Below are 25,905 nucleotides of genomic sequence, written 5' to 3'. Positions count from 1 at the left end.
CACACACAATGATGGAGGACCTTTATTGCCATCCTAAAAGCCAGTGCATAACAAGCAGTAGGTAGGTCAAAGCTACCTAAATCTCTTGCCCTTGATCTTCAACCTCTGCCCTTTGGTCATAGTCAGACTTGTCAAGGAAAAGGTTTTTGCCATCTACTCAATCATAATTTTGTGTACATCAGAATGTTTCCCACCCATTCCAAAGAAAACAAAAACCAACCTGTCCAGTTTTTCTACATGGCTGAACAGCTGACATCCTGGTGAATTTCTTATGTATCCTGTATGAGGCAGTCACTTTTTTTTTTAATATAGTATGATAATCAGAATTGTAAATGAAACTCTAGCCTTTGCCTAACTTGTTTTGTTCCAAGGTAACTTTGATGCTCTTGTGTTTTATATACTGGTTAATAAGGACAAGTATCTTTTGTGCTGTCTCAGTGGCTCTTCACACGGCCTTGGATCGCCTGGACAATACAAACACCCATGTCAGGATGCTGTTCATTGACATTTAATCCCATCATTCCCACAGTCATGATCGATAGACTACAGAACCTGGGGCTCTGTACCCCCCTTTGCAATTGCATCTTCGACTTCCTAACCAGAAGACCACAATGTATGCAGATTGGTAATAATATCTGCTCCGTGTTGACGGTCAACGCTGGCAGTGCACCTTGGATGTGTGCTTAGCCCACTGCTCTACTCTGTCTATACCCATGACTGTGTAGTGATTTCCTGATGATACAGCCATTGTTGGTAGAATCTTAGGTGGAGATTAGGGTGTACAGGGGCGAGATATACCAGTTAGTTAAGTGGCATCATAGCAACAACCATGCACTCAGCGTCAGTAAGACCAAAGAGCTGATTGTGACTTCAGGAATGGGAAGACGAGGGATCATAAACTAATCCTTGTAAGAGAAGTCGGAAGTGGAGCGGGTGAGCAATTTCAAGTTCCTGGGTGTCAAGATCTCTGAGGATCTAACCTGGTCCCAACATTCGATGCAGCAAAAAGAAGGCAAGACTATGGCTATATTTCATTAGGACCATGAAGAGATTTGTTTTGTCAACCAAAACACTCAAGCTTCTATAGATGAACCGAAGAGAGCATTCTGACAGGCTGCATCACTGTCTGGTATGGGGAGGGTGGGGCCGGTGTGGGGTGGGGGCGAAGCTACTGCCCAGGATGAAAGAAGCTACAGAAAGTGGTAAAATTAGTCAGCTCCATCTTGGGTACTAGCCTCTGTAGTACCCAAGACATTTTCAAGGAGTGGTGCCTCAGAAAGACGACGTCCATTATCAAGGGCCCCCAGCACCCAGGACATGCCCTCTTATTGTTATTGTCAGGAAGGAGGTACAGAAGCCTGAAGGCACACACTCAGAGATTCAGGAACACCTTCTTTTCCTCTGCCATATTGTTGGTAGAATCTAAATGGTAGAACCCATTACTACTTCCCCTTTTTTTAAAATCTATATTATTTCTGTTTTTGCACTAGTTTTAATCTATTCAATATACATATACTGTAATCGATTTACTACATTTTGATTTTTTTCCTATATTCACATATTACATTGTACTGCTGCTACTAAGTTAGCACATTTCGCGACACATGCTGCTAATAATAAACCTATTTCTGATTTCTGTACCCTTGTGTACCTGTGCTGCTGCCTCCAGAAATCTGTAGAATGCTACACCAACATATGTTCCCCAGTACTTCCTGGGTCATTACCATTCATTATGCATGTCATGCTCTTATTAGTCCTCCCAACCTTAGTTATTCCAATCCATTTCATGTGTTATTCTTCATCTTGAGTTCTTGATATTTATTGGTTATTTATTTATTATTTTTATCTTTTGTATTGTTGACTTTTACACACAGATTGTTCGCTCTGTTGGGTGTGGACTTTGATCCTATTAAGATTTTAGGATTTATCGAGTATGCCCACAATAAAACAAATCTCAGGTTTTTTACATGGTGACGTATATGTACTTTGAACTTTGATATGGTCTCTCCATTGGAGAAAACAAATACAGATAGGATAACTGCTTTGCGGGCCATTTTTTTTGTACAGTCTGCAAGTATGATGTTAAGCTTCTATTGCCTGTCACTTGTTCTGCTTTTCATCCCTACCTGTAGTTTCCTGCATTGTTCCAACAAGGCACAACAGAAGCACCTTGTGTTCCGTGTGGGTGCATTGCAGTTACAGTATGACCTGAGTGTTTCCATAATTTTCTGTTTTTATTTAAGAGTTCCAAAATTTTCTTGTCTGTAACACTTTCATTTTACCATTTTCATTGGAGAGCTCTCATTATTACTTTATTATTTTGAAATAAATCTAATTATGCCTTGGGTCAGTAAAATAGCATAAGAAATAAGAGTCGCATCCTGATTTCTCTGTTCTCATTGACTTCCAACTAACAAGCCTCATTCTCACACAAACTCATTGCTCCTTGGCATGCAAAATTTTATCAGTTTCATTCGAATATTTCTGTCAGTACCCAGTCATGCATGCATGTATGTTACTCATCTGTAACCTTTTGTTCCGATATAATAAGATGAATTACTCAATTTTATATCCTTATACCTCAGCCACAATTGCAGTCACACATCTATATCTGGGCCTTATAAAATAAACTCAAAATGAGCATACTGTGAATCTCTGAAAGTGTATGTTTCTGGAAAATGTGCCGGTTGATGAAGGGAAACCTCCAAAGATAATTTATAAATCTCCAAAGTATGCAGCCACATAATGATGATGAAGAAGCAGGGCCCTTAAAGTAAGAGAGCAAAACATTTTCTTAAAAATAGGATTAGCAATAAATCCAAAGGAGTGCTTCAAGTGTCGTATGCTCTAAATTAGCTCCAAATGCTATTAAGGATGCCTTTTGGAAAACAACAACCAATAAACACAGAAATAATGTTGTTGTTAAGAAGCATCAAATTAAAGAACAATGGTTCCATGCCTGGTATACATTGCAATCCCTTCAATGTGAACTCTTTAATAAGGAGTCTTCAGGTGGACAAAAAAACCATGGAGTAGAGACAGGAAGCAAAAATGATTACCCCTGTGGTAAGATCCAGCCTGAACTTGTGAATGGTAGAATTATACTTCATAATTTAATGGATCATTATGACCTAATCACCCATTGCAAGTTCAAAGTAGATATTGCTGGCCCAGTAGTTCAAAGGTTTTCCCGCATTGAACTCTGATATTTAGTTGGCAATATGTTGTGGCCACAAAATTTAACAAACTGTATCCACCTGGCAGGTGGATTTAAAAAATGATGTGTCGAAGTTCTATTTGACTACTAATACAGTACACCATCTCAGAACTTACCAAAGATAACTTAAACACTGATTTGTCGTGTATATTGATATATTTCTGTCTGCTCTCTTAAACATTTGGGACTGAGTAACAGTAATATTGGTTGGGTCTGTGCTTCTTTCTTTTTGACAGTACTCTTCATTTTGCGCTGCTAAAGCAGGGTGTGTTTCAATCCTGAGTGATTTTTAGAATTTTAGACAAGTTCTTACAGATGCTGGAAACCCAGAGCAATATACAAAAAATGCTGGAGGAACTCAGCAGGTCAGGCAGCTGATATTTCAGGCTGAGACACTTCATCAGGTTGGAGAGGAAAGGGGAAGATGCAAAAATAGGTGGGGGTGGGAAAGGAGGACATTAGAAGGTGATGGGTGGGGAATGGGAGAATAAAGTAAAAATCTGGGAGGTGATAGGTCTTCCTATCAGATGCCTTCTCCAGCTATTTGCCTTTTCCATCTATCACATCCCAGCTTCTTACTTCATACCCCCTTCCCCGTGCACCTGGCTTCACCTATCACTTTCTAGCTTGTCCTCCTTCCCCTCCCCCCCCCCCCATCACAGTCTTTTTATTCTGGCATCTTCCCCCTTCCTTTCCAGTCCTGATGAATGGCAACTGTTTGTTCATCTCCATAGATGCTACCTGACCTGAGTTCCTCCAGTATCTTGTATGTTGATTTGCAAAATTGTTTCTTCAGCCAAGCCTTTCTTTGTTTGTGCTCACATGCGATTTAATTTGCCTTGCTTCTTTTTACTCATATTTATAGAGGTTTGAATGTAAGTGTTTTATCAACCGCTTAAAATTTAGCAGTAAGAGGTGGCACATTTATTGGTGTTTGGTATCCAAATCTGTTGATTTTGCCAGAATTCAACAATACAAAAAAAATGAGAACAGACCAAACCTCTCAAGTGTGCCCTGCTGTTCTCTGTGGTCAGGGCTGATTTGACTTGGGCTTCAGCTCCTCTTCTTGCCAGCTCTCCATACAAAATGGAGAGTTGTAGAAACTCTGTACATTTAGGGGAACACATTCTTATGCATCTGTTTTAAATAACTGTCCCTTTGTTTGAGACTCACAAGGTCACAGCATTAGTATCCTGCCTGCCTGAAAAGGACCCTCTTATTCTAACTTGTCTTCTGTGTGGTTACCGATACCGATTAAAATGCACATTAATGCACTTCTCTCAAAACTGTGAGCTCTTATATTTAGAAATGACCTGGATAAGGGGATAAAATCCAAACAATTACACATTCTCCAACGAGGCAGAGATAAAGCAGCTTTATATACAGGTTTCGATTAACAACATTAAATGACTGAGATATTAATAAGGTGAGGTCATGGATAGTGTTTGTGGAAAACAGATTTGAATGTGAGTAAGTATGGTCATTAACTTTGGACCAAAACAGAATAGAACAGAAAGCATCTTTAAATCTTTGAATATCTTAAATGTTTGAAGATTTTCTATCTTTAAAAATAAGCTTTAGCTTTATTTGTCATACTAGGACTTTTCTCTTTGGAGTGAAGTAGGATGAGAGTAACTTGATAGATGTGTACAAGATGATAAGAATAGACTAGCCAGAGACAATTTTTTCAGAACGTAAATAGCTAATACAAGGGGCATAATTTTGAGGTGATTGGAGGAAAGTGTAGGGGGGATGTCAGAGGTAAGGTCTTTACAGAGTGGTGGTGTGCGGAATGCCCTGTTGGGTGCTGGTAGAGGCAGATACATTAGGGGCATTTAAAGAACTCTTAGAGAGGCACAAGGATTTCAGGAAAATGACGGGCTATTTAGGAGGCAAGAGTTAGATTGATCTTAGAGTAGGTTAAAAGGTCAGCATGACATGGGCCGAAGGGCCTGTATTGTGCTGTAATATTCTATCTTCTATGTACAGTGAAACATACAGTGAATTGTGTCATTTGCATCAATGACTAACACAGTCCAAGATGTGTTGACGGCAGCCCACAGTTGTCGCTGTGCTTCCATAGCCAAAATAAAATGCCCACAACTTAACCCATGCATCTCTTGGTATGTGGAAGAAAACTGGAGCACCAGGTGGAAACCAAAAGAAACGTAATGAAATGCTGGCCTTAATATTTAAAATTGTTCTGCCGATGCACTGTATGAAGCCCAAGATAGATTACACTTGGACAGTTTGAGCAGATCTATGCACCACAGCTTAGCAGCACTGATTTACTGTAATGATACCTGGTCTTGGGGAGGTCAGGTTTCAAGAAAAGTTTGTACAAACTGGAGCTCAAATTTAGAAGACTAAGGTTTATTTCTAAAGATCTTAATTGAAACTAGCAGGGAAGATGGAGAGAAACTTTTCATTTATTGGAAAATCTAGAAATGAAGATATAATTGAAAAATAATACTGAAGCTGGGAAACCTTTCAAAATAGTGGTTGATGAAATTTGGGAAAACTCAAAAATAACCATTTATTCTAGATTAGCTTCACATGTGAAATTAATATATTTAGTTAGCCATAGCTATATTTGTCAATATAGAAAAGAGGGACACGTGGAGTTTGTTCACGGATCCACTGTATTAAATGGTGGAACAAGCATAGAGGGGTTGGATGCTTTCCTGTTCCTTTGCTATTCATCCTTGATACAAATATAAATTGACGCAAAATGCAGGAGGAACTCAGCAGGCCAGGCCACATCTATGAAAAGAGTAAGCAGTTGGCATTTTGGGCCGAGACGCTTCATCAGGACAAGGGAAAAAGAGATGAGAAGTCAAGAGTAAGAAGGTGTAGGGAGGAGAGGAAGAAAAACAAAGGAAAAGGTGTAGCCATGGGCACTTGCATAGGTCCCGTCTATAACTGGCTTTTTGTCGGCCACGTGAAACAGTCAATGCTCCCAAGCCTACATTGGTATCACTCCCCAACTCTTCCATCGCTATGTGGATGACTGAATTGGTTCTGCTTCCTGCACCCATACCAAGCTCTTCGACTTTATCAACTTTGCCTCCCAACTTCCACCCTGCCCTCAAATTTACCTGTGCATTTCTGACACTTCCCTTTCTCTTGCTCTATCTTAGGAGACAGCTTATCCAGTGATATCCTTTTTTAAGTCCAGTGATCCTTACAGCTACTTGGATTATACCTCTTCCCCATTCTGTCAAGTTTATCTTTGGCTTTGTTCATCAATGGGACTGGTATACTCCTCGCCGTGGTCAGAGAGTAGGGAATCACTCCTGACCTCAGTTGGATATGGTACTCTTCTTACAGTACCCCCCAGTCTTGTGAACACTCTGGGTACTTCTGTCACTGAACATCATTTAGCACATCCAACCTTACAATGAGGTTTAGTTTATGGCATGCAGTCTCAGTAGTGGTGAGAAGAGATTCTGAACAACATGGACATCCTCTTTTGTTATGGATGGAAGTAGTAAGCATTCCTTTCACGCTGAGATTATGTCTCCCTGGCCACATGAGCGTGTTAGTCCTGGGAAAGGGTCTCAGCCTGAAATGTCGACAGCGCTTCTCCCTATAGATGCTGCCTAGCCTGCTGCATTCCACCAGCATTTTGTGTGTGTTGCCTGAGCATTTTCTTTGCTGGGTTTAGTGTAATGTCTGTTTTCTTCACCGGGGGATAGCTGTGACATCTGCCCCAAGTCCATTTTGAATGTTACTGAACCGTAGTACACCAGCCTTATCTATTTGAATCTAGAGCCCCAAGAAGAGCGCTCTCTTCATCTGAATCATGTTCTTCATGAACAGTTTTTGAGTGACAGTGGCTTTTATCATTGGTTGCATTTCACGTCTTGTGCTTTTCAGAGCTCTTTGATGTGTAGAATGAAGACTTACCACATCTGCAGTTGGACATTTTATCTGTTCTTTGTTTCACTTGCGTGTTTTGTTTGAGCTCTCTACTGTCATCTCTTCCTGTAGTCTTTGACTGCATCTTGTTTGTACCCTTTTTTGTACAGCTTTCTAGCCCTACCTCAGCATTGTTTTTGTGCCTGAGTTCTGCCGGTTGCTGATGAACATTCCCACTCTGCCTGACTATAGTAAAACCTGTCTCTGGTGTGAGATTTGCCTGCAAATGATGTCTCTGACAATTTGGTGTACAGTAGCCCAACAACAATCCTGTCTCTATTGAGCTCATCTCTCAGATTTCCATATGCACAGTCATTTGATAGGGCATATAATGCTGTGATAAGTCATTTGCACTTTCATCTGGCTCCTGCTTTCTGGAGTTGAACTTTGCCCTCTCGAAGCACATTTTGCTTTCCTGTGAAATATGCTTTGAATTTGCCCTGTGCTGCTTTGTACTCCTTTTTCTGAGCACCTGCCAGTCCCTGTCCACCCATGATGTCATCTGCTTTATCACCCGTGCATATATCATTGTGTTTGCTTAATGCTCTTCTGAAGCCTGAGCGAGATTGCTTGCAACCCTAAATCTCTCAAAGCACCTGAGCCATCTCTGAGTCCTGTGGTTTAGAGGAATCAAATGTCCTGGGTGGAGGCAGGGGCTTTATTAGATGTAGGTACTGCAGGTATTTACTCCATTTTCCTGTTTTATTGTTTTATTATTTTCTTTATTTGGACTACAAAAATCTTTCTTTTTTTTCTCCTTGAGAGTTTGACGAATCAGCTGAGTCTGTGTCGCTGTGCACTTCCCCGGGCTATTGACCCACAAATTATTACAATGCATCCACTTTTGGATGTAGCTTGAAGTTGTTGCCTAGCAACCCTGGCCCTTTCTCAGCTCGGCCTCATGGTGGATGCGGTTAGCAAACTAGCATAGGCAGTTTAAGTTGATAAGTCTCTGGATATTTTTCATAGATATATGAGAACGAGAACAGTCTTACTGTAAGTTCTTTCTTGTTGGGGATGTCACTTGATCTTGATGCCACTTCTGACACCATGTTGTTCAATATTGTGGGATAGTGCAGAGCACACCAGGACACCAGCATGCAGGATACTCAACTGAACTTTATTGATAATCCTGCTTGTACAGTATGTGAACTCCTCCCATGTGGGAGTGGCTAACTGAGTGCACTTTGATTAAGTATACAAAGTCAAAGATACTAATCTTAGGCCACGCACTCACTGCGCTTTTAAATTTCCTCTGCTGATCTCTTGGGCTGTGATATGGGATGGTGCAGAGTACTGTTGGTGGGCAGGGTTTCAACCCAATTTTAACTGAATCTAGTTGACTTTGCACAAAAGAACCTGCTGTGCCTTGTTAAAAAGTTCGTGTAGTGTACTTTGAGTTAGTTTATCTTTCTGTTGGAGTACTCATCTAATGGAAAGAAAGGCTTGTATTTGTACAAGTGAGGGGAAGAACTTTTTTAAGTCTGCAATCTCTAGATGTTGTACAGTATTCATGTGCTCACTTTAACAGATGCAACTTATTGCAATGCAGATAGATCAATGCATGGTCTGTGCCTGATCCACCAAAAAATCTCATCAGTCCTATTTTTCCTCTTATTTCCTCTTTTTCCTCTTATTTTCCTGTAGCCCTGCAACACGTTTTCTCACGTATGACTACATCCTTCTGATTCTTTTGTCTCTTCCTTTACTATGGGGTACTTCTACCCATGTTGAGAGGTGCCTTTACAGTAGCCAATTGACTTACCAGCTGTTATTCAGGATTTTGGAACCGGAGCACCCAGTAGAAATCCATGTATTTGCAGGGAAATCCACACTCCAGAGCTTGGGTCTTTGAAGCAATAAGACAACAATACTGAAAGCTGTTGCCTTTACCACAACCTTTTGAAATCTACCAGTTGCATTGGCTGATGGATTTTCCACAAATAATTTGATCTGCAGACAGTCCCCGGGTTACGAATGTCCGACTTATGAACGGAGGAAGGAGAACGCCATCCGCCATTTTAAGTCATTGCTCTTGACACTGTGTTGAGTGTGTAACTTTGTATCTGGCTTAAATTTTTCTTATCAAGATTCACCCCCTTCCCAGTCTGCACCACCCCCACTTGTCCCATTTAACCTGTCCCAATGCAGGTGGACTTTATGACCTGGCGGAGCTCAGGTCAGGACCAGGTCAGGTCAGCTCACTGCTGCTGCTGAATCCATGGTGTTTCTGTTCTGTTGATGGAAAGCGATCACGATTGAAAATAATGTGGAAATAATAAAGCGATCGGAAAGAGGTGAAACACCATTGGTCATTGGAAAAGTATTAAGCTACAGTCAGCCAAAGATCAGACAATTTTAAAGGATAAAATGAGAACAATGGAGCATGTGAAAGGCCCTGTCCTGATGAAAGCTACAATTATTACTAAGCAATGCAGTGGTTTAATTATTGAAATATGTTCATTTCTTAAGTGTTTTGTATGCATAGAAAGGTAATGTATATGCTAAGACAAACGATTGACTGATGCTAAATAATACCAGATATACCTGTTCTGACTTATGTACAAATCCAACTTAAAGATGGATTCAGAAAGAGAACTCTTTCGTAATGCAGGGACTGCCTGTATTGTATTTATTGAATGAAATGGTATATTAATGAGACGGTAGTAAATTACTCTTGCTTTCAGTAGTGTTTTATCATTTTAAGCTGTTACGGAGGGAAAAGTATCAAGGAAAGTCAATCTAACACTGTAATTCTGTAATCATTGTATCATTCTGAACAAAAATATTTTGTCTCCTGCCCTCTAGGTGATTGATGGGGCAGGATTAGATGTGGATTTCTATATTTCATCTCCAAATGGAAATATTCTGTACTTCGATCGGAGAAAATCTGATGGCGTGCACAGGTAAGTGACAGCCACTGCAACATTGTTCATCTTGGAAGTTTGTCTTGTCAAAAACATTAAATGTACTTTGTCATTGAATTCAGTTTGAACTTTAAACTGATTAACTCATTTAATTATTTTATACCACACACCTTTTGTCTTCTGTGACACATGGGGAGTGCAAACTGAGCTATAAATTTAAGACCATAAGATACTGGCGCTGAATTAGGCCATTCAGCCCATCAAGTCTGCTTAGCCATTCCATCATGCCTGATTTTTATCTCACACCAACCTTCTCCCCAATCTTTTGATTGCATTCTGATCAAGAACCTATCAAACTCCGCTTATCTAAACATAGTAATTTGTATCTCACTTAGAACTCAGGATATGGATGTAGAGATAAATGTTCAAAATGGCACCTAAAGAGTATCAGCAGCTCACTTTCCTTTAAAACCATTAGATGCTGGCTGTCAGGTGCTGGGGGCAATGACCTGTTGCCCCACTGGGTTACTTGTACTTTTTTATCTTCTCATGTAAGATTGTTCCACATACTTTATCATTGGGACTTTTTTAGTGTCTTCCCTGCCGTTTCGGTTTTCTATTAATTCCCCAGCTTAACCGATGGTTCCTAGTCCTGTTGCCTATCACATTGTATGCCCTTTTTTTTTTCAGTCAATAGCATCTTTAACTTTTTACCCTCTTTCTAGAATCCTTGGTGAGATTTGTGAAATGCCTCCATAAATGTCTGCCTCTGCTGTCTTACATTTTAATTTATTTTCCAAGCTATTTGTCAATTCTATCCTTGTGACATTTCAAGCTTTTCTCCTCACCTTTCTAAAGATCTTTCAGATCAATTTATATGTCATGGAAATGATATCAGATGATTCCAGTAGATAGTTTCTTTATCTCCAGTTTAAAGTTAATGCCATAGTCGATTGAATTCGAAGTCATTTCAAACCAAGGTAAAATATCCAGCACTCCCAAAATACATTTTACCAACTTATGAAACAGTCTGAGTGTTGCAAAACATTGCTTAATATATCACATTGTTCCAAGTTACAGAACAATGAACTTCAAAGCTTAATTGACAGTTATAATTGTAAATCTTTCTCAAGTAGGCTACAGGCATCATTTCAAATTTTTCTGCCCTCCTTAATCTTAAAAAAAATTGCTAGTGCTGGAAATCTAGAATTAAAAACAGAAAATGCTGGTCAGATAGCATCTATGGAAAAACAGTTAAGTTTCAGATCATCACACAACAGGTGTTTGCTTGAGGTGTTAACTCTTTGTCCATTCCTTGAGATGCTTCCTGACCTAAGTTTTTAGTGTTTTCTGCTTACGGTAGCTCTCTGTTCCGAGTTCTTTGAATAGTAAAATAACTGTTTGCAGTGTAAACGTGACATTGGTGTACTTTTACGTGGTTTCTGATTCCAGTAATGTTTACCATCAGATGGTAGGGGGGGTGTGGCACCGTATAGAATTATAGCATAAATTATGGAAACAGGTTTGCAAATGGCATGCTCCCAGAATTATTTGAATTTTAAAGTGAGTTAAGAAAGGTTTTCCAAGCTTCGTACATTCCCAAGGATTCCATAGCCCTAATGTAAGAAACACAGCTACCAATTTGTGCAAAACTATTCTGCAGATGCCAAGGAGTCAAATGCTTAAGAAAGAAGTCAATAGAATAAATGCCAGGAGCTGAATGGTGGGGATTAGCATCTAGAAACTGAGTGAAAGTACCAACAGTGTTAATTGTATTGATTTGACTTGTACCTGTCTTGTACCAAGAGACTTAAGCTACGTCTACACTAGACAGGATAATTTTGAAAATGCCGGTTTCGATAGGCATCCACACAAGCGTTTTTGAAAATACCTCCGTCCACATTAAAACGGGTATTTGGGCGAATCTCCTCCTACTGAGCATGTGCAGGACACATCTACAGAAAACAAGCGACATGTTTGGTGTCGAATCTCACGGTGAAAGTGCACGCTTGTGCAGTTACAGACTAGAAAAACTTAAAAGAAAATTGCCAAACGACAGACAGCTGGAGGACTTAAAATTTAAAAAAACAAATACTAGAGGCAACTGACAGGGAGTTCACGGACAGTATGACCTGGCTGACAACGAACATTGAAAAACTGACTAACTCTGTTGCATTAAGAAAGCACTGTGGCGACCCACTTCCTAGCGCACTCGAACCAGTTCACAAATAGCCAGCGCGCCAGCATAAAGGCCAGTCCCAAAACGGCGCCAAGTCTGCTTCACCAGCAAGGGGAAAAGCCCGCATGCGGGACAGGATTGTGAATACGTGCCCCCTACAGCATCCGCGCGCGGGACAGGACTGTGAATACGTGCCCCCTACAGCATCCGCGCCCAGGGAGGGCGGGATCAGGAAGGCTTTAAAGCGAGGCCACGAAGTTTGAATAAAATCTTTTTGTAACTGCAGTTCATTGACTCCGTGGCGTTATTTCAGCGCTGCATGTAGCACACCGCTACAGCACCTTGTTAAATGTATAAAACACGTCTGCATCAGTATTATCTTGTATTTCCATGCAATGTTACATTAGGCTCTTACACATCTATTGTCAGAAATATTGTCATAAATAGGTAAACCGCCTTCATATAAGTAAGGACAGAAAACGGCAAAGTAAGTATACTTATTCAGTAAGTTATGGGTCAAAGTATTTGGTGAGTACATTTCTAACTACTGGCTTCAGTCTCGTTGCCGTCTGTTCTGAAATTGTTAGGTTCTGTGGGAGTTGTGTTCAAGAAAACAATGAAATGCCTCCATCTGTTCAGGCACGTCATGACAGCATTTTTAGAAATCTCCAGTTACCCTGTCCACTCTACTCTTGCCCAAGCGGCATTTTCAAATCTAAACACTCTGGAGGACATTTTAGAAAAGCTCCGTTTTCGGGGGGAGGAAAACGCCATTTCAGTGTGGATGGAGGGTCAAAACGAAGAGGGAAAGCTTCGGTTACAGATTTATCCAGTCTAGTGTGGACGTAGGCTTAATAATACATTTATGAAATAGCTAGTGTTTGTTTTGACAGGGATTTGTGGGGGAATAAAACTTAAGTAGTTGAAAAGTTGATCACCAGCTAACATCACCCCACAAACCAACCTTACCCAACAGCTTTCCATACATGAATAGCCAGAGCGCCATCTTTGGCAGATTGCTTTTTTAAAATTGTTTCTTTTACAAATGTGCACATAATATTTTAAAAGTAACTCATTGAAGTTTAATTTTGCTTTTAAGTCAAAATAATCTATAAGCAGCAGTGTATTTTTGACACACAGGTGAGATACATTGATCTGCATTATGATGCAGGACCTAATGTTTGAATGTTTGTTCCGCACATTTTGATACAACTTCCTTATTATAATACCCACCAAAGCTTTTTAAAAATTTAATTAACTTTGAAGTGACAAGCAAGAATGAGTGAGTGATGACCTCCTTCGGTCAGATTTGACCATGAATTAGCATCCTAGCTGTCTATATCTGCAGGCCTAGAGTGTACGATATGGAGAGCAAGTAAACTCCCTCTCCACACAACTGATGAACCTAAAGGAATGGCAAAGATCTTTACATTTTGGCACCAGCAGCATCACAGGAGTTGCCAGTCAGCATTGAACTCAATGTAGAACTGCCTTAGGGTCTCCAGCTCTGGATTTTTACCCTCTGGGTTTACTGTCAAAGCCTTCCCCATGAGTGGATATAGCTACAAGGCAGTGGAGGTTTGAGGTCAGAGTTTTCCTTCTCCTAGGTGAGCTGCCAGCCCCATCTGCCCAAAGTGACTTGTTTTAAGGCACCAGTAACCTGCCTTTGCCCCTTCTTCTGTTAATAGAAACTGTTCCACTGGGCTTAGTAGCTAAGCCACACATGAAGGCCAGGAGCTGGACTTGGTTGTATGAGGCTATTTCAGGCACACGCCATATGGAGCATTTAATAGGTTGTGGAAACGTGCCCATTACCACCCCCGGTTTTAACCACCTTATGGACAAGCAAGAATGGAAGAGAATTGATGTAATTTATATTTGTGGCTATGTGTACTCTGGATCTAACCTTTGATGCAGTCCATTTGCAGAGTGTCTAGGCAGAGTGCTTGAGATAAAAGATCAGGGTGGGTGAAAATCCGAAGAAGGGGAATGGTACATTTTTTAACTCCAAAACATAAAAATAATCAAAATAAAAACAAGCGAGTCTGGAATGTGTGTACATTGGTTTCATTTTTATTCTGAGCGAGACGTCCACATAGGATGTGGTGATGTGATGACATGCCATTTACATATAACCTGTAATGAATTATTTAAACAAACAAGAATGCTTAATCAAATGATATATTTACAATATTACTGAAATACACAACACTCATCCCTGCTTAGCTATAAACTCCAACTCAAAATACAGTATATATGAAAGTGTTGGGTACATGTATAGCTAGGGTGCCTAAGACTTTTGCACAGTACTGTATTTGTCATTGTGGAACAGTGAGAGTTTATAAATATGGGAGGAGCAAAAAGTGTTGGGAATGGCAAGGGTGGAGCAAGTGTGGGACAGGTGGCAGAGAAGGAATGCCAGGGGCACAGGTGCAAGCACACCCAGCTTTGATATCCGGCAAAATCATTTAATTCCAAACAATTGGTTTATTGATCATCAAAGAATGTGTCTCCAGTGCTTCCTGCTTCCCCCCTTCCCCTTTTAACAGCCATGATTTCCCTCTCCCTGCCCCCTTCTCACTCTCAGTCCATAACAGAAACCCATATCAGAATCAGGTTTCTCATTATTCACATATGTCATGAACTTTTTTTTTTGCAACAGCTGTACAGTGCAATATATAGAATTACTACAGTACTGTGCAAAAGTCTTAGGTACCCAAGCTATACAGTGCCGATAAAAAGTATTCACCCTCCCCCCCCCCCCCCCAGAAGTTTTCATGTTTTATCATTTTACAACATTGAATCACAGTTGGTTTAATTTAGCTTCCTTTGACACTGAACACCAGAAAAAGACTATTTCGTGTTGATGTGAAAACAGATTTCTACAAAGTGATCTTAATTAATTACAGATATCAAACACGAAATAATTGATTGCATCAGTTTTCACCCCCTTTAATATGAAGTGCTAAATCATCACTGGTGCAGCCAATTGGTTTTTGAAGTCACATAATTAGTTAAATGGAGATCTGTTGGAGACCTGCGTGCAGTCAAGATGTTTCAATTGATTGTTGTAAAAATACACCTGTATCTGGAGGGTCCAACTGCTGATGAGTCAGTATCCTGGCAAAAACTACATGATGAAGAGAAAAGAACATTCCAAGCAACTCCACGAAAACGTTATTGAAAAGCACAAGTCAGCAGATAGATACAAAAAAATCTCCAGGTCACTGAATATCCCTTGGAGTACAGTTAAATCACTCATTAAGAAATGGAAATAATATGGCACAGCTGTAAATTTCACCACCTTACAAATGTTCTACTGACCTGTGCCAAAAAGTATCTTCTCCTTGATCTGTGGTTCCAATGTTGGTCTCATAAGCCCACTCAGACTCCACAAAATCAGCCTGGAAACAAGTTAACCTCAGTTCTAAGGAACTACCTCAAGCGGGAAATAAGAAAGAAAGCAAATGCTGGGGTGAATTTCAGTAGAGCCAAAGAGGAAGCAAGATGAGGTTAATGTTCAACAGGGTAAGCCAAAAATTGAAGGCAGAAACTTGTTCATGATATACTTCAGCTCTTAACTTCCAATGGCACTTATTACAAGAAATACTAATCATTAGTGATAATATGCTTATGAATTGTGAACATATTGAGTGCTAACATTATATTCCAATGATTAAAGGTAGGTAGCTTTCAGAAATCAAATCTGTAGCAACTGTAAAATAAGTCTAGGATTTTAATTATTTTGCTTTAAACTCTACTGCTTTCTGACTTGGGACAGATCCTCTACTTATGACATTTATAGCCTATTTTATAAAGAGTTAAAAATGCAGAACAACGTAGCTGTTTCCTCCTTCACCATCTGCATTTATTTGTTATTTGTACATTCAATGAACAAATTTTACTGTTTCTTAAAAAAATGTTTCTTTCATTTTTAGCATCGAAACTGAGAATGGAGACTACATGTTCTGTTTCGACAACTCATTTAGTTCTATATCAGAGAAGGTAGTGTTCTTTGAGCTTATTCTGGACAACATGGAACCTGAGGGTGACTCAGCCAAGTGGAATGATTTCCTACCAGGAGGGGAGTTGCTTGATATGAAACTGGAAGACATTCTAGTACGTGTCAGCTTTCCTGTGGCTTTTATTCTGTTGCAAGTGTGCAAGAAAGTGGGTAATGGGGAACAAACAGCAATCAACCACTGTTTAACAGCCAGTAAACTCGTGACTCTTGTTAGTCTGCTGAGTGATAAAATAGATTGCTAAACCAATGCAATGACAGAAATGATGTTATCTTCCTTCCACGATGGGAATTAAACAAATTCAGAGTTGACTGTCTATTTGGATTTTCCTGGCAAATGTGTTTTTAAAGATAAGGCGCAACATCCCCACTGATTCCTAAAAGTTTCTCTGATTCATGCCACTGAAAGTGAAGAAAACATTAGGAGTGAAATCTTGGGTCAATGTTGGGAGCACATACAAACTCTGTAGATAAGATATAGGAACACAATTAGGCCTTTTGACCCATTGAGTCTGCCCCACCATTTCATCGTGGCTGATCTAATTTTCCTCTCAGCCCCAATCAGCCTTCTCCCCATATCCCTTCATGTCCTGACCAATCAGGAATCTATCAACCTCTGCCTTAAATATACGTAAAGACTTGGCCTCCACAGCTGTCTGTGGCAAAGAATTCCACAGATTCACTTGTCTCTGCTAAGAAGTTCTTTATCTCTGTTCTAAAAGGATGCCCCTCTATTTTCATGAACCTCCTTTGAACCCTCTCCAGTTTCAGCACATCCTTTCTAAGATAAGGGGCCCAAACCTGCTCACAGTACTCCAAGTGAGGTCTCACCAGTGCTTTATAAATTCTCAGCATTACATCCTTGTTTGTATATTCTGGACCTCTGGAAACGAATGCTAATATTGCAGTTGCCTTCCTCACCACAGACTTGACCTGCAAACGAATCTCTAGGGAATCTTAAACAAGGACTCCCAAGTCCCTTTGCACCTCAGCTTTTTGTATTTTCTCTCCATTTAGAAAATAGTCAACCCTTTCATTTCTTCTACTAAAGTGCATGACCATGTACTTCCCAATAGATAGCAGGAGTAGTGCAGTAACTCTCAAGTTACTCAGCAACCGGTTTACCACCTACCCCTTGTCCCATCTGGCAAAGGATCTGCCTATCCTGCCCTTCCCACCTCAGAGGAAATAAGTAATCCTCTATTGAGGTGCTGCCTGAAATGGAGGGAAGCAACAGGTTCTCTTGCTTTATAAGGGCAATGTTCAATATTTGTTTTTCACTCTTCTAAAACTATACTATTTTCCTGTTCGATTGCTTGGACATAGAACAGTACAACACAGGAACAGGCCCTTCAGCCCACAGTGTTGTGCCAAACCACTTAAAAAGTAAATTAAAAATACCCAAACACTAATACCTGCTACCTACAGAATGTCCATATCCCTCCATCTTGTTCACATTCACGTTCCTATCTAAACATCTCTTAAAAGCCTCTAATGTATTTGCAGCACGCTTCAGGCTTCTACCACTGAGTTTAAAAAAAAAACTACCCCTCCCATCCCCTTTGCTTGCCCTCTGGTATTAGACATTTCTACCTCGGGAAACAGATGTCTGTGCTATCTATGCCTCTCACCATATTCTAGACCTCTGTCAGATCTCTCCTCAGCCTACACCACTTCAAACAAAACAACCTAAGTTTGTCCAGCCTCTCATGTTAGCACATGCCCTCTAATGCAGGCAGCATCCTGGTAAACCTCTTCTGCACCCTCCAAAGCCTCAACATCCTTCCTATAGTGGGGCAACCAGAACTGTACTTAATACTCCAGATGGGTTCTAATCAAAGTTTTATAAAGTTACAGCATAACCTCTTGACTTATGAACTCATTGCCTCAACTGATAAAAGCAAGCATTCCATTAGCCACCTCAACCACTCTATTGGTCCGTGTAGCCACTTTCAAGGAGCTGTGAACTTGGATCCCAAGATCTTGCCCTTAGCAGTGTATTTTCTCCTTGCATTTGCCCTACCAAGATGCAGCACCTCACATTTATCTGGGTTAAACGCCGTCTGCCATTCCTCAGTCCATATCTGCAGCTGATCTATATTGTGCTATAATCTTTGCCAGTCTTCTACACTATCCACAATCCCACCAATCTTGGTATCATCCATAAATTTACCAATCCACCCATGTACATTTACAACCAAGTCATTTATATACATCACGAACAATAGAGGTCCCAATATAGATCCCTGTGGAACACCACTAATTACAGACCTCCAAAACCTGGAATAAGTTAGTTCAACCACTACCCTCTGTCTTCTATGCACAAGACGGTTCTGAATCCAAACAGCCAATGATGGACTTGGTCGAACTTCTTACCAAAATCTATGTTGACAATATTCACTGCCATACCTTCATCAATCTCTCATCACTGTCAAAAACTCAAGTTAGTAAAACACAACTTTAATACTCATTAGGAGGCCCTACACTTTCTCCACCTCAACCTCTAAATGCCCTAACGTATTTATACAATCAGCACCAATCCTCTGGTCCTTCGTGTCCTTTTCCTTGGCAAATACTGAAGCAAAGTATTAAGTACCTCACTCACATTCTTTGCATCCGAGCAAATGTTCCCCTCTTTATCCTTGAGTGGTCCCACCTTCTCCCTTGGTATCCTCTTGCTCTTGGTACATGTATGGAATGCCAAGGGCTCTACATAGCCCCTCCTGGTCTTCCTAATTTGCAGTTACAAATTGGAATTCCTAATTCCTGCTATCCCAAATTCTCATAGTATTTTCCCGTTGGTGTTTATTTTTCCTCCCTACTCTACAAATTGACTTTGCTATTATTTTCAATAAGTATAACAATTTTAACAACGCAGTTTTACTTTGAATCTGCTTGAATAATCTGCAGGGCAGAAGTAATTGCATTTATAAATATTTAAAGGTAGAAATCGAACAGGAAATAGCAACATTTTGATCCTTCCTTGACATTTGGTGCATCAAAGGATACAGTACAGAATTTATATAATGCAAGACCCAGGTTACTTAATGCTGAGAACCACAAATTTTTAAGTAGTATAAATATGAGCATTGTATAGGGCAGCATGATAAAGTTGCGCCTCTTTAAAATTCTAATGTACTGCTTCTACATATCTAAAGACTCAACTGAATGCTATAGAATCTACTGATCTGCTTTCGGGCTCTGCTCTGGGAATTGTGTGGGGGGAGGAGGAGAAGCTAAAGAAGTAGAGAGTCCAGTATAGATTCTTTCTTCATATATTCACTTCACTTTAGCTTTTTAACCTCTAGCCTTCCCTCCGGAGCTCATGGAGCCAAATCTCACTTGCTTGATAGCACAATCTGCCTGAGATCAATGATATGTCAACCATAATTAATTTTCTGTTTCCAACTGCAAGTGATGAGAATCTGAGGGAAAAATACAAACAATGGCAAATGTGGGAAACAGATTTGCAAACTGGGGAAAGTAGAGTTGTTTGTGAGGGAATTTTTGCACTCGGAAACAAGTGCAATTGTGCAAATAATCTTGTTCCATGCACTTCATTTGGAGGATAACTGAGGTCACTACCAATTCATTTGTGGTTATGTTCATTATTGAAGGTGTTAATCAGCCTGTCTCACAGGGAGAATTGGGTCAGCTGACAGAAACTTGTTCTGTGTAATGCAAACACATGAGACTACAGATGCTGGAATCTGAATAAACAAACAATCTGCCAGTGAAACTCAGCAGATCAAGCAGCATTTATGGCAGGGTGAGGGAGAGGATTAATGCAGGGTCCTAATGGCAGGATTTCGGGTACCAGAACCCTGCATCATTCCTCCCCTGACCAAATCTCCTAGATGCTGCTCAACTTGAAACGTCAACAATACCCCCCACCACATCACAGACGCTGCTTGATTCACTGAGTTCCTCCAACAGTTTGTTTTTGTTCTGTATAATAAACATGACTCTAAGAAGTATTTTAGATCATGTAAATTGTTCTGCGTTAATATGAAATGTATGTTTAAAATTTTGTTTTAAAATAGAATTGCATGCAGTTGTAACTTGAACATCTGTATTCTGAAATGCAATTTTTTTTTTCTTTTGCGGGGTGTTATTTTAGGAAACTATAAACAGTGTGAAAGCGAGACTGAGTAAAAGCAACCAAATTCAGGGGCTGCTTCGGGCCTATGAGGCACGTGATCGGAACCTCCAAGAAGGCAATTACGATCGGGTGAATTTCTGGTCAATCGTGAATCTGGCTGTGATGCTCATTGTTTCAGGTCTGCAGGTATACATGCTGAAAAATTTATTCAATGACAAAAGAAGAAGCCGAACGTAGTGGCTGAGAAGTGATGGTTGATTAACAAGACAAGGTGGTGCCTGGAAGGGCACTGTAATTATTAAAAATTGTGTATACAGGGATTTCCTTTACCGTAGACATTTATATTTAAAGATATTCTATAGGGCTTGTAACTAAGCAACAAAATGGTCAGAAAAAGAGAAACATCATGTTCTTTGGGAGAATAAATGGATACATTGAGCTTTAATACTATTAGCGGCACAAACTGAGAGCTTAATGCCTTAAATTCACTGCCAAAACAAGCTGGTGATCTCTCCTAGCTCATAAATAAAACAATTAATGCTGGATCCTCACAACTAGCCATCTGCTACATCCTGAAAGCTGCTTTGGACGGAGTCACCAGTTTTCAAGGTTGCAATATTATGACATGGAACATTCTGTCAACATTGTACTTGGACTTGAATGTCTGACCCTTTTAAGTCAAGTATAATAGATTTTTCTAAAGTACAAAGGCTAGTGTGCTGTTGTATATGAGTAATAATGCCCTGGGCATTTGTACCTGAACATTTCATAGTCCACAGCAGCAAAACATGCTGATTGGGATCAAAGTGCAAGTTGGCTTCCTACTCACCCAGTCTGCCTTTTTTTTAAGAAGTTAATTAGTACACACTGCAGAAATTATGTAATATTTGTAAATTTCCATGCATGGCAAAAAGAACAATGAATTCTTAACAGAAACTGTGATGGTACAATCTGTGAATATTCTGGTGTAAAATTTCATCCAGTTACTCTATCAATGTGTGCAGCAATTCAGTAGATCTACTTGAAGACAAAATGTAAGGAAGCAACATCAAATTGATTTGCAAAGGTTGAACAATCTAGGAAATGCACTGGTCTCCAAAATACTTCACCACGATGCCCATAATAATCTGAGCTCATTTATTATGGGCGTTTTGTTTTTAACTACTTGCACATTTGTGGTACAGTGTGAAGGTTATTAGTATTATAATCTGTCTTACTCATCATTTTAAGGTTGTCTCAGCCCATTAATTGTGGTTTCAGTAGTATTATAGTTTCATGGAAAATCTTAAGTGTAGTTGCACATTATGAAAGTGGTTTTTACAAATATTGTCAATCTTGTTCCCTTGGAATATTGTTGTTTGGAAAACAATTCCTTTAAGATTCTTCAAAACATCACGTATAAATTTTGATGAGGTTGAACCCATTTTTACTTTTTATCCCCCATGAATTATTTTATAACTGATTTGAACACTAGAAAAGGCTTGTATAACAATTAAAGATACTGATTTAACAGATCTTTTAGGCACTCTTCTCTGGTTTATTCTCTGCTACTGATCAAGGAAAGCAAGTGCAAACACAAAACTGACTATGGCTACAAGTGTTTCATTTAATGTTGTTTAGAGCTGTACAATGACAACACTCAAGAAATTTGCTTTGTGTCACACAAATTACATACATTCTATGAAGTACTTTTGTCCATAATATGATTTCCATGTTTCATGTGCAATGTTTTCTTGGGGGGAAATTGAGTCTCTTTGTTCAAGGATCGATTACTCTACTGGAACTGCTGCATGTTTCCTTGACAAAAACTGATAGAACATTTTTGTCTCTGAAGCCTGCCTGCCTTTACCTTCTATACAAGGGCAAGGTTGTGCCTTGTGTCAGATTAAGAGAAATCTTAACCCAGATTTTGGAGGATGTCCATCATACAATTCTTTGGATAAAGTAATGTGATGGGCCTCCAGCAAATCAGGTTGTAAACTCATGTTGATATTCAGTTCAGTCTCGTGACTTCACCATGACCTGCAAGATAGTGTATTTTCACAGTGAGAAATATGCTACCTCATACAACAGTTAATAAATATTGTTTCCCGGACCAATCTTGGCCTGAACGCATAGGCATTAAGGGAAGTGGTGGTGACAGCAGGATTGAGGAGGGGATGGAGGTGGGTGAGTGCTGATTGGGGGAAAATAGTGAAGAAAACCCATAATGGTTGGAAGGGGTAAAGGTGGGGCTCATGGGGCAAGGCTGAGCTGCATATTGGAAGAGGGGTGCATACTGGACCCAGGGATCTGCTGAGGGTTTTGTGATTGTGACCTGTTGTGAGACTTAAAGGTCAGATAGGTATCTGGGGGAGGAGGTGGTTGTGTTCATTCCTTATAAGTTCTGTATGGGATACAAAAATATGTGTATACTGTACCATTAGCTGTTCCTGGAATAATATAAATCATTTTTCCAAAAAAATTGCTCATGAAATAAGTTTTATCAATTTACACCAATTACATAATTGGTGTGTGGATGTAAAATGGGACGTACATCAGTGAACCTCTAGTCCAGCTGCCATTTTGCCACTTACAAGTCCACATTGGATTTTGTCAGCTTGATGAGATCCAGTAAGTTGGTTTATTATTGTCACATATAGAGTACAGTGTAAACTCTTGTTTTGCATGCCAAATAGCTGACTGATAAAATAGAATGGCAGCAAACATTTCAAAGATGCATGTAACCTTGGTTTTAGTGCTTAAGCTTAATGTGCTAATTCCTGCATGTCTATCACAGGCATTACTTGACTTTTGTCAGTATGTGACTAAATTTCAAAGGTCATGATGTTTTATTATTTGAGCTAATCCTTTTTAAATAACACTGTTGTTTTGAAACTAGATTGAATCCACTATTCATTTGGTATTGCTTATTTTTCTGGGAGTCGATAGAAGATTGCACATGCTAAACCTCATGATACTGTAGTTTTATTCTAGAGATGCTATTTTATAACATGCTGTGTTGATGCAACCTGTCCTGTAAATGACCAGCAAGCAAAAAACATGGTAGAACACAATTGTCAACTGAACATGACAGCAGTGAAATCATGTCAAATGTATTCAAGCAAGGGTGATGAGAGCTCTTCTACAGTAAATCTTCAGTGTAATTGGAATGATTATCAAAGACTTTGTTTACATAGAATGAACTTATAATATTTAAAAAATGTTCAAGTGGTACATCAGGCAATAATCTCTCTGAATTGATAAATGATTGGCCAAGTACTGTGATATTTATTAATAAATTTACTCGTAACCCCACAAATGGTATTGTAGTTCTCTATTAATTCACACTTCTTGATTGAAAAAGAGGTTCTTGCATTTCATGCATAGTTTGCACGTGTTTTACACCAACAACTTTCAGAAACACAAAATGAATGAAAGAAGGCCATTTTTCTTCCATTAAAACTTTTGATTGCATACTATTATATCTACATTTGCAGGTATGGATACATATTGTAGTTTATGAAGCCATCTTCCCAAGCTCAGACCGTTTGTTTAAGAACATTTCTGATATTCTTCCATTATAAACACTAATGTACAAATTGCAGCCCTTTCCCTGAAGCATTGCAAATTAGACTGAGCCAAACAAAATAATTTTGTTCTTCACTTCAGGTACATATCTTTCAATGGTGTGCTTTGTGGTATAAGAAAAAAACAGTTCAAGCATTGGAAATAAAATAAACAATCATGTTTGACTTTGTCCTTGTATAGTTGTATCAAAATATTTTTAGAGCTAGAAGCTGGCTTATTGCACATTGGGTTCCTTGATTACATGTACTTTATGTTCTTTATTACTGTGGACAGCCTCTGTAGAGTAAGTTCAATCATTTTGCTTTGCGTGGGAACAGCTATGAAAAATTCCATGGAAAAAGAGCCACTAAATGGTGCACACCAGTTCCTTTTAGCCTTTATTTGGCATTTAACTATGGCTGATATTTTCTGCTACTGGATAACATGCAGACTTTAAAGTTTGGACCTAATTAAATTGCAGGACAGTCCACTGTAAAAACTAAGATACCTGGCATTTTACTAAGAGACACTGAATCAGCATACAGGAGGGAGATTGAAAATTTGGCTGAGGGTCAGCAACTTTAAGTTCCTGGTTATCTTGGACCTATCATATGCATATAATTGCAAAGAAAGCACAACAACGCCTCGACTTCCTCGGGTCTGGAAATCTGGCATGTCATCAAAAATCTTGGCAAACTTCTATAGATGTGTGGTGGAAAGTGTGCTGACTGGCTGCATTATGGCCTGGTGTTATGCCCAGCGAATCCACAGCCACTTCCAGGACAGTGGCAAAATGCAGCACATGTGGAAGGGCGTCCAGGACATCGCCAATTACAGGACAACATCACCTGATTGTGCAGGTGATGCCTCCCTCCCAGATGCGCTAAATAACTTATGCATTCGTTTTGAGGTGTATAATGACATAGCGGTAAGGAAGTCCACCCCTTCTACAAATGACCAGGTGCTGTGTCTCTCCGTGGCTGATGTGAGAAGAACCCTGTGCAGGGTCAACCCACGGAAGGCTGCTGGACCAGACAATTTTCCTGGTAGAGTGCTCAGAGGATGTGCAGACCAGCTAGCAGATGTTCTCACTGACATCTTCAACATCTCCCTGAGCAGCACCACCACTCCAGCATGCTTCAAGGCCGTCACCATCATCTCCGTGCCGAAGAAGTCTTCAGTGTCCTGCCTAAATGACTACCATCCCAATGCACTCACATTCATCATCAGAAAGTGTTTCAAGAAGCTCGTCATGAGGCATATCAAGACCCTGCTGGACCCCCTGCAGTTTGCATACCATCCCAACCACTCAACAGGTGACACCATTGCCATCACCCTCCACCTGGACAGAAAAGACTCGTATGTTTGAATGCTGTTCATGGACTTCATTTCAGCATTCAACACAATCATCCCTCAGAAATTGATTGGAAAGCTGAGCCTACTGGGCCTGAACACCTCCCTCTGCAACTGGATTCTAGGCTTCCGTCAGTCTGGATTGGGAGCAGCATCTACAACATCATCACACTGAGCACGGGGGCTCCCCAGGGCTGTGTGCTCAGTCCACTGCTGTTCACTCTGCTGACCCACGACTGTGCTGCAACACACATCATCAAGTTCACTGATGACACAACCGTGGTGGGACTCAACAGCAAGAATGACGAGTCAGCTTACAGAGAGAAGGTGCAGCAGCTAACAGACTGGTGCAGAGCCAACAACCTGTCTCAATGTGAACAAAACAAAAGAGATGGTTGTTGACTTCTGGATGGCATGGAGCGACCACTCCCTGCTGAACATTGGCGGTCCTTGGTAGAGATCGTTAAGAGCACCAAATTTCTTGGTGTTCACCTGGTGGAGAATCTCACCTGGTCCCTCAACACCAGCTCCATAGCAAAGAAAGCCCAGCAGTGTCTCTACTTTTTGCGAAGGCTGAGGAGAGTCCATCTCCCACCCCACATCCTCATCACATTCTACAGGGGTTGTATTGAGAGCATCCTGAGCAGCTGCATCACTGCCTGGCTTGGAAATTGCACCATCTCAGATCGCAAGACC

General features: G+C 40.1%; 2 protein-coding genes across 5 annotated transcripts in view; one reads left to right on the top strand and one right to left on the bottom strand.

Moving 5' to 3' along the window:
• The window catches only part of LOC132402153 (transmembrane emp24 domain-containing protein 5-like), a 26,793-nt gene extending 4,971 nt beyond the window's left edge, over positions 1-21,822 (top strand). For both annotated transcript variants that reach the window (XM_059984818.1, XM_059984817.1), the window contains exons 2-4: positions 9,947-10,044; positions 16,123-16,303; positions 20,326-21,822. In XM_059984818.1, the coding sequence (XP_059840801.1) occupies positions 9,947-10,044; positions 16,123-16,303; positions 20,326-20,544 (498 nt within the window). In that variant the 3' untranslated portion in view covers positions 20,545-21,822. The remainder of the gene's footprint in view (positions 1-9,946; positions 10,045-16,122; positions 16,304-20,325) is intronic.
• LOC132402152 (uncharacterized) overlaps positions 14,957-25,905 on the bottom strand; it is an 80,861-nt gene continuing 69,912 nt past the window's right edge. Inside the window, exons 6-7 of one of the 3 annotated variants that reach the window (XR_009514816.1) lie at positions 15,509-15,619; positions 14,957-15,314 (exon numbers count right to left, since the gene is read on the bottom strand). Coding sequence is in view for 2 of the 3 variants with exons in the window: in XM_059984813.1 (XP_059840796.1) it covers positions 25,862-25,905 (44 nt within the window). In the remaining variant the exon portion in view is untranslated. Of the gene's footprint in view, positions 15,620-21,676 lie in introns of those variants that run through there. The other 2 variants (XM_059984816.1, XM_059984813.1) reach the window with 2 other exon arrangements.

The sequence above is a fragment of the Hypanus sabinus genome, chromosome 11 (assembly GCF_030144855.1).
Source record: "Hypanus sabinus isolate sHypSab1 chromosome 11, sHypSab1.hap1, whole genome shotgun sequence".
NCBI classification, from domain to species: Eukaryota; Metazoa; Chordata; class Chondrichthyes; order Myliobatiformes; family Dasyatidae; genus Hypanus; species Hypanus sabinus.
Note: the sequence above shows the minus strand (reverse complement) of the source record. Positions and strands in the feature narration are given on the sequence as shown.